Genomic DNA, 13129 nt, shown 5'->3' on the forward strand with positions numbered 1-13129 from the left:
GGGGACTAGTGGACAAGAGATCCAGTGTAAGTCATTTTCCACTTGGTTTGCATGCTGAAAATAGCAGATCTACAAGCACTGCAACGCGTTGTGAGCTTGTAGATCTGCTATTTTCAGCAAGTGTAAAAACGACTGTAGATTTAGTCGACTAAAATCTCATGACATTTAAAACTATTCAAGAGACTATGACTAAAACTGAAATCAAAAGAATTGCCGTCAAAATCAACACCGCTGGAGTCTGTATGCAGACACATTGGTGCGCTCTATAACGTTTTATCCCTGTTACTCAGACACTTATAGGACTGACTGGTGTGCAGTGTTAGCTTCAACAGGGTAGTCTTATTTATTGAACTTATTGTGTGTGTACAGTATATATGGTATTTCTGTTTGTTTTCCCGTACAGTGGAAATGGTACTGTATCAAAAAAGGGCTGGTTACATTTGAAAATAGACTAGACCGCTTATGAAAACTAGCATTCACGGCTGCTTTCCGTTGTCTTCCATTGTTCAGCTTTGTAACCTATAAGTATAATGATCCAAATAATGGATCCATGTGTTTATGTTTGAATAGTAATTGAAGTAGCACAAACTCCTACTGTATATATGAAAAAGAGAGAGACATATTTTCATAGGTATACAGCAGCCACTTTATGCAATTGTGCACCGATTTGACGTTAATGTCCTGTAAAGAATATGACCAAAACAAGCACTTGAATGTAAGGACAGTATATGGCACATATACAGTACAGTACAGTACTGTGCTGAGGTGTCTAGAAGAACGACATGGCACCCATTCGTCTTCTGCCGTAAGATGTGTCACAATTGCAAAGTATGTAAAATCTGTACAGTACAGAGAATGTAGGATGTACATGTATATATTATGGTGTGTAATAATTGTGCCTTACTGTACGTATGGCAGCAATGTGTGTATACCTGTAAGAGAGTAAACGGTACCCGTTAGGAACTAAAGTGTGTGTGAAGGAGTCATTCTCAACTATTCTTATTATTATTTGTTTATTTGTGACCAGATTTGACTTATCCAAAATGAGTTAATAGCACAGGCAGACTCTTCACATACTGTACTAGTGACTAGAGCAATGTCTGAAATAAATGTCAGAGCTGAAATCGACATGTAAATATGAAATAAATGCTTAAACATGTAGCTAGGTGTAATGTTAGAGTCCACTAGAAGTGAACCTTTCAGGCTTGTTTTGTCAACTCGCTGTTTCTCTGCAAGACGTTACTCTGTAAAGCCATATCTCCAAAACCTGGTGGGTCAAACCGTCTAACCAATGTCAACTTGAAGCTACGATTCCCTGCAAAAATGAAACTAAAATTAAAAAACAAAAAAAAATCCAATGGCAGCCCCTCAGTCAAATCTGGTCACATTCATGTATTTATTCTTTCTGTTCTTGCCACCACAGTAAAGCACATCATGTCCAGCAGCCTCTCTGTGTTGGCTGAGCCCACACTATTTCTATGGAGACAGCTTTATTGCCCACCTTTTGCCAGCGATTTTAAAATGATTTGAACTTTGATCCAATTCGCTGCTGACCTTCTAAATGGGACTCCATTGAAATGGGCCCAGTAGAGTCCAGTACACATACTGTACTGTACAGTAGGTTGCTCATTATGTACAGTATAGACGGCTTTAACAAGCGACAGTTCAATGCGCACGGAAGAAAAAAGCAGTCTAGCGTTTTCTCCGCCAATGCTTTAATGGCGAACGTAGCACGGTGAACAGCAAGCACTCTGTTACAATTATACTTCTCATTCATCGTTATATGACTCATTAAATAATGCTGCTGAAATCCAGAAACAAAAGACAACGCACTGTGCTAAACCAGACTTCCACTCAAGTGTTTTTTTCTGTCACCGAATGGGTCCATGGACATAAAAGCATTTAACAAGCTTCGTGTTATGTCACCATGCTCATTTCACCTCTATGTATTTGTAATAACCCATAAAAGTGTCACATTCGGGAGTAATACAGACAGAGAGAGAGAGAAGCACAACAGAACGCTAAACTGCAAAACGTGTTTTTGTAAACATAATAGGCTATAATACACACACCACACAATGATGAACCCTGTTTTCTTCTGTTGTGGAGAGTGCAATACATTGTTACAGTGGTACACACACACAGCTTCATATAAGGCTAATAGACTGCACTTCATACTGGCTCACGCACGAGTGGTAAGCGCCACATCACTTTTAACTAACTCTGCAAATAAACGAGGGTGGTGAAATAAATCGGGTTTCCTAAATCGACCATTTTTGTTTTTGCACAGGAAGGCAAATATGCGTCAATACAGTACAAGAAAGCATGTCCCTGTCTGGGACGAGGTGGTCACAGTACACAGAGGCAAAAAACCGAGGGGAGGTTGAGAAGCACATGCTACGACAGCTTATGGGTGCATAACTTTTGGTCCGACGTTCCGACAGTCTGACACGCAATAGTCCCGACACCACGACTATTGGTACGTCGGACTATAACGTATGACCACCCTGACAGCTCGATGAGTGCCAGGCCACCGGTTGGGGGTTTGATCCGTCAAAATCCCGTCAGTTGTGTTGGTGGTCTTGTTGTGGTCTATATATCCTATGAAGCCAGCTCCTCGGGACCCTCTTCCTCGCCGTCTGCTCGGTTCGCACGGATCTCCATCAGGGTGCGCGCGAAGCAGGACCAGTCGTCACTGTGGGCCACTGACAGCTGCAACACATCACAGGGAAGAAGGTTGTTTCACTGACAGAACTACAACACATCACAGGAAGGAGGTTGTTTCCACTGACAGAACTACAACACATCACAGGAAAGGAGGTTGTTTCACTGACAGAACTACAACACATCACAGGAATGGAGGTTGTTTCACTGACAGAACTACAACACATCACAGGAAGGATGTTATTTCACTGACAGCGCCTACAACACATCACAGGAACGAGGTTGTTTCACTGACAGAACTACAACACATCACAGGAAGGATGTTATTTCACTGACAGCGCCTACAACACATCACAGGAAGGAGGTTGTTTCACTGACAGAACTACAACACATCACAGGAAGGAGGTTGTTTACCAGTGGTGGAAAAAAAGTACTACAATGTTTTACTTGAGTGTTTTTTACTTACAGTACAGTATTTTAGAAAATACTGTAGGCACTTAAAATGCGTCACATCGATTGGCTATTTTCAAAGGATTTTTCTATTTGAAAAGTAAAAATGTAATGTTATGTTTTGTTATAGTAATCAAATCAAATTGCATTACTTTAGTAATGTACTTTGTTACTTTAAAACACCACTGGTTATTTCTTTGGCGTGCATTATGATATATCCATCCCTATGATGAACATGTCGCAGAGTAAAATGACACCACGCGACAGCGTCACACACCAAAAATAGATGTACAAGCTCATGACGGACGGGCTGTGAGCTTGTCGATCTACATTATATTGTCTGCGCTTGAGACACCATCGCACAACCAAAGTATTAAGACACTCGAATGGCAACAAACAGCCCATATTGCACTTTGAGTGATAAGACGTTAAGTCCTGTTCTGTGGGAGGAGATGTAAGCCATGGCTGCCACCCAAGCTGCAACCACTGTACATCCAGGCTGTAATTAAACAGGAAGGAGGAGGAGGAGGGGTGCAGCCATGTTGAACCCCCTGAGAGCTGCACTGCAGAGGGGGCGGCTAGGCTATAGCTACACGTCACATCATCAATATCTTGCCTGACATGGTAGCAGTCTGGTAGCAGCGTTTGACCAAATAAATGTGCCTTGCAGAGTAGACTGTGGAAATTAGATTTAGTATAGGCTAAAGTTGTTATGGGCGGAATTGTTAACGTCTCTCTCTCCACATGCTGTAACATCTTTATGGGGGGTGAGGTGGGGGGATCTCTAGTAAATAACGCCACCCCCCACTCACACACTCACACACACACACACACACACACCCCTCCCTCCCATGTCGTAAAAACCACTGGGGTTTTTATTGATGACTCTCCATTAGCATCAACCCAGAAAGGCCACACACTCAACCGAGCCTCTCTTCCCGCTGCTACCACACGACAGAGAGATCGCTAAAATTAGCTTAGCGGCTAAAGCTAGTAGTGCCCTCGCCCTAAGGTTCCAAAACCAGAGTCCCCGAAAACAAACCCCATCCAAACATGAGAGGCACAGTCAGGGACGGGTGGTGGCGGTGGTATACAGTCATGTGGAGGCCGCTGGAGAGAGACACGAGAGTGTGCGCAATATAGGGGGGAAAAAAATCAAACACAAACATCCATGGCAATGCTGACAGTTGAGTAAACATACAGGACTAAAAGACCTAAAATGGGTGGTTATGTGGCACATGCAGAGGTTTACTATGAAAAAAAAAGAAACGCTTTGTACTTCTGTACACAGTTTTTCAACAAAGTTTCCTTCCTACCCAGTATATGACAGGCGACAAGAGTATGTACATAGCAGACGACAAGAGCGCTCATATAGCACACAGCGTGTTTGTATGAATTGAATAGTGTAGTCCTATGTAGTGCACAGTATGTTGTTTTTCACCGATTAAAATGTTGTATGAAAAATCATGAAAAACGTATGTCGTTTTTCATGTTCATTTGAAAAAATCATCAAGAGCAGAGCGACATAATAAATATCATATATATAGTTTTTTCATGATTTTCGACGATTAAAAAAACGATTAAACCCTATTCACACTTTTTATAATTCAGCACAAACTTTGGCAACCTACTCGTCCTACATACTTACACCTAGAAACCCCATTCAAACCTATTTAGGTTCATCCTACGGTGGTCATGTTTGCGTGAAAAGGAATCTTTGAAATGTTTCATAGTTTTATAAATACAGTGCTTTCAAATTTGAGAAATTTATAATGGCAGCTCTATGGCACGTAAAAAAAAATCACTTTCACCTAGAAACTCCATTCACACTTTTTATAATTCAGCTTACTGTGAAGACACATGCTGGAACTTTTTACTTTTAAATGTTTTGTAGTTTCTGAGTTATTTAACTTAAACGCCCAATGCATTCTCAACGGCAATAGCACAAACTTTGGCATGCTACTAGTCCTACATACTTACACCTAGAAACCCCATTCAAACTTATTTTGGGGGTTAATGGCATGATTTTGGCAAGTAAAAAGACATAGTGTCCCAAAATCATGAAAATAAGACATACTATACTGTAGTATGCCGTACGAAACCATGGACTATATAGTCCAAATGAGGTACAGAAAGCCGTATGACTCCCAGGCAAGTAACATTCTGGATTCTGGATTCTGACACTTTCAAGCTGAAATAGCTCAGTTGGTAGAGCTTTAGACTGAAGATCTAAAGTTTCCTGATTCAATCCCGAGTTTCGGCAGGCTGATCTCACTGAGGGAAATACTTTGACTTTATTTGTTTAAGAACAAACAATAAATTGAAAAATACATTCTGGATGTACACCTATACAAGCTGAAATAGCTCAGTTGGTAGAGCATTATACTCAAGATCTGAAGGTCCCTGGTTCAAACCTGGATTTCAGCAGCTGAAATGAGGTACAGAAAACCGTAACGGTATGACTCCCAGGCTGATCTAACTGGGGGAAATTACTGTATGACTTTATTTGTTTAAGAACTAACAATCAATTGAAAAATACATTCTGGATGTACACCTATACAAGCTGAAATAGCTCAGTTGGTAGAGCGTCAGACTGAAGGGTCTGAAGGTCCCTGGTTCAATCCTGGATTTCGGCAGATGAAATGAGCAGTGTGTGCCGTTAAGTGGCCCAGCGTATAAATCAGATGATATCCGTAGAATACCTATTAGAAGTGTTCTGATTCAAACCCAACACACTAGGGTGGTGTTTGTTCAAATCAGCAACACCTAGAGTAGGTAGCAGTATGTGCCATTACGTGGTCCAACAGATAAATTCAATGATATCTGTGAAATACCTAGTAGAAGTGTGCCAATACAAAAGCAACACACCTACTAGGACGGTGCTGGTTCAAATTGCACCCTAGAGAAGGTAGGGTAAGACTGAGGGGGTCAATTAGTGGGTGAATAGGTGAGCGATGTCAGGTAAGGGAGAGAATGTCAGATAGGGGGAGAGTAGAGCCAAATTCCAATACCCAATATCTCGGCCACTCGCTCACTCCAGTATGGCAAATGACGGTGAAATTGGTGACCTACCAAATATGTGACCATCTTGTTCACACAACTATTATATGGAAGTCTTTAAATACATGGCCTAAATACAGTTAGGTTGAACTGCAACAATTGACATTAGGACACATTTACATTATGTGATTGTCTACACGGTTGTCACATAATTATTTCAGCAGGTCACCAATTCCACCATAACACCACCTTGCTGGAGTGACTGAGTGCGAGTGAGCGGAATTTGGCTTAGGTCAGGGCATCATGTGGGAGGACAATAAGTCAGTTAGGGGAAGAGTTGGTGAGGAGTGGTCAGGGTTAGGGGAAGATTAGGGGGGGGGCTCAGGTAGGGGGTAAGTGTGTGCTATTGCCATTGATAATGCATTGCAGGGCGTTTAAGTTAAATAACTCAGAAACTATAAAACATTTCAAAGTAAAAAAGTTCCAGCATGTGTCTCCACAGTAAGCTGAATAATAAAAATTGTGAATGGAGTTTCTAGGTGAAAGTGATTTTTGACGTGCCAATGTCTGCCATTGAGCCCCATTGTAAATTTGAAAGCACTATATTTCTAAAACTATGAAACATTTCAAAAATTCCTTTTCAGGCAAACATGTCCACCGTAAGATGAACCTAAGTAGGCTAGAATGGGGTTGCTAGGTGTAAGTATGTAGGCTTCTCTGTTGTTAGCAAAACATGGGTGTTGCGGAGGATGAGAAACATTTCTCATCCTCCGCAACACCCATTCTCGCTATAGCTCATACACCGATATGGGCTATAGCACATGGTCCAACATGATGAAAAACGAGGATTTTTTTTTTCAAATTTTCAAAGAACGATGGGCTATAGCCCATCGTTTTTTGAAAGAAAAGAAATCTCATCCTCCGCAACACCCTCCGCAACATCCTCCGCAACACCCATTCTCATACACCGCTATACTTTTTAAGTATGTTGCGGTAGAGCATCATTTTGGACCATGGGCTATAGCCCATATCGTACGGCATACTATAGCACGCCGTTTTTCATCCTTTTTGAGTATTTGAAAAAAAATGAAAAAATGAAAAAAGATGGGTTATAGCCCATCATTTTTTGAATTTTTTTATTGTATAGCAGTGGCTCACAGCCTCAGCCTGATGACATCAAAAGTCTCATATCTCCCCTGAGCCATAGGCAGTTGCTTTGGCCTAGTGGTTAAGATGTTGGCCTTCAGTGCAGGTGACCTGTGTTCGATTCCTGGGTGTTACACTCTGATGAACGTGATTCTATGTTCAACTCTTGATTCTTTCAACTTTACTATCTGAAGGCTAACATACAAAAGATCGCTTCAACAGTACAAAGAGGCAGATGTTACTGAGTGATGGTGTAGTAGGGGTTATTCAGCACAGAGAGTTCATTTTCAAATCCCACTCTTCCTAAAGTTTAATGCTAGTTATTGAGCTTCATTTACTGCTATTCTAGCAGTGGCTCACAGCCTCAGCCTGATTACCTCAAAACTCTAATTGTCGTAGTGGTTAAGATGTTGGCTTTCCACGTGGGAGACCAGGGTTCGATTCCCGGCTGTTACACTATCATATAAAAGAAGACCTCAACAGCGCTAAGAAACATCTGTTTAATATGATTCTGTGTTATTTAAACTTTACTAACTGAAGGCTAACGAACAAAAGATCACTTCAAAATTACCAGGAGACTTTGCCTGAGAGTGTCTGACTGATGGTGCAATGGTCTAATCATCAGGCTTTAAGTACAGACATTCCATGTTCAAGTCCTGTTCCTCCTACAGCTCAATGCTGCAGTAATTTGAACTTTTCAAGGCTTGAATAAAAAATAAAAACTCAAAAGCACCAGGAGACATGTGCTGAATGCCCAAAGGTGCCTTGGCGTAATGGTGTGGAGCGCTTGACCCGTTGCCTCTGCCACAGGCAGTTGGCAGGTTCAAGTCCCATGTCATGACATCAAGGTGCTGGAGGACCATCGGGAGACGGTGCTCTCTCCCCCTGTTTCCTGAGATGTAACGGTTGGGGCTTATGTCTGAAAGAACCCTGTCCAGCTAACCTTTTACCATGAAAATGTCCAATTTAACATACTCTTACCACCTCTCAGTGTGCCCTTTTCCAACTGGCCTGGAAGCCAGACATAAAAGAGGGACTTTCCAACCAAGTTTTGGGCCACCAATCAGGGCCCAGTATGCAAATACACAGACTATTCTGTCTGTCAGATGATGGGCCAAATTGCTATTTTATTTTTAAACGTTTGACCTAATTCTTATCTGTAAAATTTTAGGTGGACAGGGTTCTTTCAAACATAACCCCCAACTGCTACTTTTCAGGAAACAGGGGGAGAGAGCACCGTCTCCCGATGGTCCTCACTAGTACCTTGCATGGGACTTGAACCTGCAGGCAGGTGGTAGCAGAGGCTACCGATCAAGCACACCACACCATTGAGCTAAGGCACCTTGGGGCAATCAGCAGATGTCTCCTGGTGCTTATGAGTTTTTATCTTTTATTCTAGCCTTGAAAAGTTCAAATTACTGCAGCATTGGTTGAGTATTAGTTTTGAACCAGTAACCTTTGGATTATGAACCTCAGATTTATCTTTTGAGCCACATTGGCATTTAAGGTACAATTGGGAACTTATATTTAACCAGCCGTTTAGAATTTAGATGGACAGTGAAAATGTTCTTCAGGAGAATTGAACCCGGAATGTTCTGCTTATAAACCCCAGGTTTATCTACGGTGCCACACTGGCATGTGAGGTACAATCGGGAACTTATATTTAACCATCCGTTTAGAATTTAGATGGACAGTGAAAATGTTCTGTTTATAAACGTCTAAAACAAGTCTAAAAATAGACGTGTTTTAGACGTCTATTTTTAGACGTTTTTTATCCCATTTTTAGACGCACGTCTAATAGCCGGCTATTGCTCAGTGGGATGGTAAAAAAATGATGAAAAACGAGGATTAAAGAAAAAAATCAAAAAATCAAAAAAACAATGGGCTATAATCCATCGTTTTTTTCTTTCTTTTTAATTTCTTTCAAATCCTCAAAAATGATGAAAAACGGCATGCTATAGTATGCCGTACGGTATGGGCTATAGCCCATGGTCAAAAATGATGAAAAACGAGGATATTTCTTATTCATCATTTTTGAACATGGGCTATAGCCCATACCGTACGGCATACTATAGCACGCCGTTTTTTATCATTTTTGAGGATTTTAAAAAAATGAAAAAAAAAAAAAAAAACATGGGTTATAGCCCATCGTTTTTTGAAATTTTGAAAAAAAAAAATAACCTCGTTTTTCATCATTTTTGAACAAGGGCTATAGCCCATACCGTACGGCATACTATAGCACGCCGTTTTTCATCATTTTTGAGGATTTAAAAAAAAAAAAAAAAAAAAAAAACATGGGTTATAGCCCATCGTTTTTTTAAATTTTGAAAAAAGAAATTTACCTCGTTTTTCATCATTTTTTAACATGGGCTATAGCCCATACCGTACGGCATACTATAGCACGCCGTTTTTCATCATTTTTGAGGATTAAAAAAAAAAAAAAAAAAAAAAAACATGGGTTATAGCCCATCGTTTTTTTTAATTTTGAAAAAAGAAATGTACCTCGTTTTTCATCATTTTTGAACATGGGCTATAGCCCATACCGTACGGCATACTATAGCACGCCGTTTTTCATCATTTTTGAGGATTTAAAAGAAAACTAAAAAAAAAAAAACATGGGTTATAGCCCATCGTTTTTTTTAATTTTGAAAAAAAAAATTTACCTCGTTTTTCATCATTTTTGAACATGGGCTATAGCCCATACCGTACGGCATACTATAGCACGCCGTTTTTCATCATTTTTGAGGATAAAAAAAAAAAACATGGGTTATAGCCCATCGTTTTTTTTAATTTTGAAAAAAAAAATGTACCTCGTTTTTCATCATTTTTGACCATGGGCTATAGCCCATACCGTACGGCATACTATAGCACGCCGTTTTTCATCATTTTTGAGGATTAAAAAAAAAAAAAAAAAAGAAAAACATGGGTTATAGCCCATCGTTTTTTTAAATTTTGGAAAAAAAAAATTAACCTCGTTTTTCATCATTTTTGAACATGGGCTATAGCCCATACCGTACGGCATACTATAGCACGCCGTTTTTCATCATTTTTGAGGATTAAAAAAAAAAAAAAAAAAAAAAAACATGGGTTATAGCCCATCGTTTTTTTTAATTTTGAAAAAAGAAATGTACCTCGTTTTTCATCATTTTTGAACATGCTATAGTATGCCGTACGGTATGGGCTATATGCCCATGGTCAAAAATGATGAAAAACGAGGATATTTCTTTTTCATCATTTTTGAACATGGGCTATAGCCCATACCGTACGGCATACTATAGCACGCCGTTTTTCATCATTTTTGAGGATTAAAAAAAAAAAAAAAAAAAAAAAAAAACATGGGTTATAGCCCATCGTTTTTTGAAATTTTGAAAAAAAAAATAACCTCGTTTTTCATCATTTTTGAACAAGGGCTATAGCCCATACCGTACGGCATACTATAGCACGCCGTTTTTCATCATTTTTGAGGATTTAAAAAAAAACAAAAAAAACATGGGTTATAGCCCATCGTTTTTTTAAATTTTGAAAAAAAAAATAACCTCGTTTTTCATCATTTTTGAACATGGGCTATAGCCCATACCGTACGGCATACTATAGCACGCCGTTTTTCATCATTTTTGAGGATTAAAAAAAAAAAAAAAAAAAAAAAACATGGGTTATAGCCCATCGTTTTTTTTTATTTTGAAAAAAGAAATGTACCTCGTTTTTCATCATTTTTGAACATGGGCTATAGCCCATACCGTACGGCATACTATAGCACGCCGTTTTTCATCATTTTTGAGGATTAAAAAAAAAAAAAAAAAAAAAAAACATGGGTTATAGCCCATCGTTTTTTTTTATTTTGAAAAAAGAAATGTACCTCGTTTTTCATCATTTTTGAACATGGGCTATAGCCCATACCGTACGGCATACTATAGCACGCCGTTTTTCATCATTTTTGAGGATTAAAAAAAAAAAAAAAAAAAAAAAACATGGGTTATAGCCCATCGTTTTTTTTAATTTTGAAAAAAGAAATGTACCTCGTTTTTCATCATTTTTGAACATGCTATAATATGCCGTACGGTATGGGCTATAGCCCATGGTCAAAAATGATGAAAAACGAGGATATTTCTTTTTCATCATTTTTGAACATGGGCTATAGCCCATACCGTACGGCATACTATAGCACGCCGTTTTTCATCATTTTTGAGGATTTCAAAAAAATGAAAAAAAAAAAAAAAACATGGGTTATAGCCCATCGTTTTTTGAAATTTTGAAAAAAAAAATAACCTCGTTTTTCATCATTTTTGAACAAGGGCTATAGCCCATACCGTACGGCATACTATAGCACGCCGTTTTTCATCATTTTTGAGGATTTAAAAAAAAAAAAAAAAAAAAAAAACATGGGTTATAGCCCATCGTTTTTTTTTATTTTGAAAAAAAAAAATTAACCTCGTTTTTCATCATTTTTGAACATGGGCTGTAGCCCATACCGTACGGCATACTATAGCACGCAGTTTTTCATCATTTTTGAGGATAAAAAAAAAAAACATGGGTTATAGCCCATCGTTTTTTTTAATTTTGAAAAAAAAAATGTACCTCGTTTTTCATCATTTTTGACCATGGGCTATAGCCCATACCGTACGGCATACTATAGCACGCCGTTTTTCATCATTTTTGAGGATTAAAAAAAAAAAAAACAAAAAAAAACATGGGTTATAGCCCATCGTTTTTTTTAATTTTGAAAAAAAAAAAAATTACCTCGTTTTTCATCATTTTTGAACATGGGCTATAGCCCATACCGTACGGCATACTATAGCACGCCGTTTTTCATCATTTTTGAGGATTAAAAAAAAAAAAAAAAAAAAAAACATGGGTTATAGCCCATCGTTTTTTTTAATTTTGAAAAAAGAAATGTACCTCGTTTTTCATCATTTTTGAACATGCTATAGTATGCCGTACGGTATGGGCTATAGCCCATGGTCAAAAATGATGAAAAACGAGGATATTTCTTTTTCATCATTTTTGAACATGGGCTATAGCCCATACCGTACGGCATACTATAGCACGCCGTTTTTCATCATTTTTGAGGATTTAAAAAAAAAAAAAAAAAAAAAAAAACATGGGTTATAGCCCATCGTTTTTTGAAATTTTGAAAAAAAAAATAACCTCGTTTTTCATCATTTTTGAACAAGGGCTATAGCCCATACCGTACGGCATACTATAGCACGCCGTTTTTCATCATTTTTGAGGATTTAAAAAAAAAAAAAAAAAAAAAAAAACATGGGTTATAGCCCATCGTTTTTTTATATTTTGAAAAAAAAAATTAACCTCGTTTTTCATCATTTTTGAACATGGGCTATAGCCCATACCGTACGGCATACTATAGCACGCCGTTTTTCATCATTTTTGAGGATAAAAAAAAAAAACATGGGTTATAGCCCATCGTTTTTTTTTATTTTGAAAAAAAAAAATTACCTCGTTTTTCATAATTTTTGACCATGGGCTATAGCCCATACCGTACGGCATACTATAGCACGCCGTTTTTCATCATTTTTGAGGATTTAAAAAAAAAAACCAAAAAAAAACATGGGTTATAGCCCATCGTTTTTTTTTATTTTGAAAAAAGAAATGTACCTCGTTTTTCATCATTTTTGAACATGGGCTATAGCCCATACCGTACGGCATACTATAGCACGCCGTTTTTCATCATTTTTGAGGATAAAAAAAAAAAAAAAAAAAAAAAAACATGGGTTATAGCCCATCGTTTTTTTAAATTTTGAAAAAAAAAAATTAACCTCGTTTTTCATCATTTTTGAACATGGGCTATAGCCCATACCGTACGGCATACTATAGCACGCCGTTTTTCATCATTTTTGAGGATTAAAAAAAA

The 13129-nt window shown here is 38.3% G+C and overlaps 1 protein-coding gene across 1 annotated transcript in view; it reads right to left on the bottom strand.

Annotated features, from left to right (window-relative positions):
- Positions 1 to 2573: 2573 nt before the first annotated feature.
- The window catches only part of dync1i1a (dynein cytoplasmic 1 intermediate chain 1a), a 139600-nt gene continuing 129044 nt past the window's right edge, over positions 2574 to 13129 (bottom strand). The window contains exon 17 of the mRNA XM_083773190.1: positions 2574 to 2712. Coding sequence (XP_083629316.1) covers positions 2602 to 2712 — 111 coding nt within the window. The 3' untranslated portion in view covers positions 2574 to 2601. The remainder of the gene's footprint in view (positions 2713 to 13129) is intronic.

This window comes from Protomyctophum parallelum (genome assembly GCF_964188405.1).
Source record: "Protomyctophum parallelum genome assembly, chromosome: 1".
Taxonomy (NCBI): Eukaryota; Metazoa; Chordata; class Actinopteri; order Myctophiformes; family Myctophidae; genus Protomyctophum; species Protomyctophum parallelum.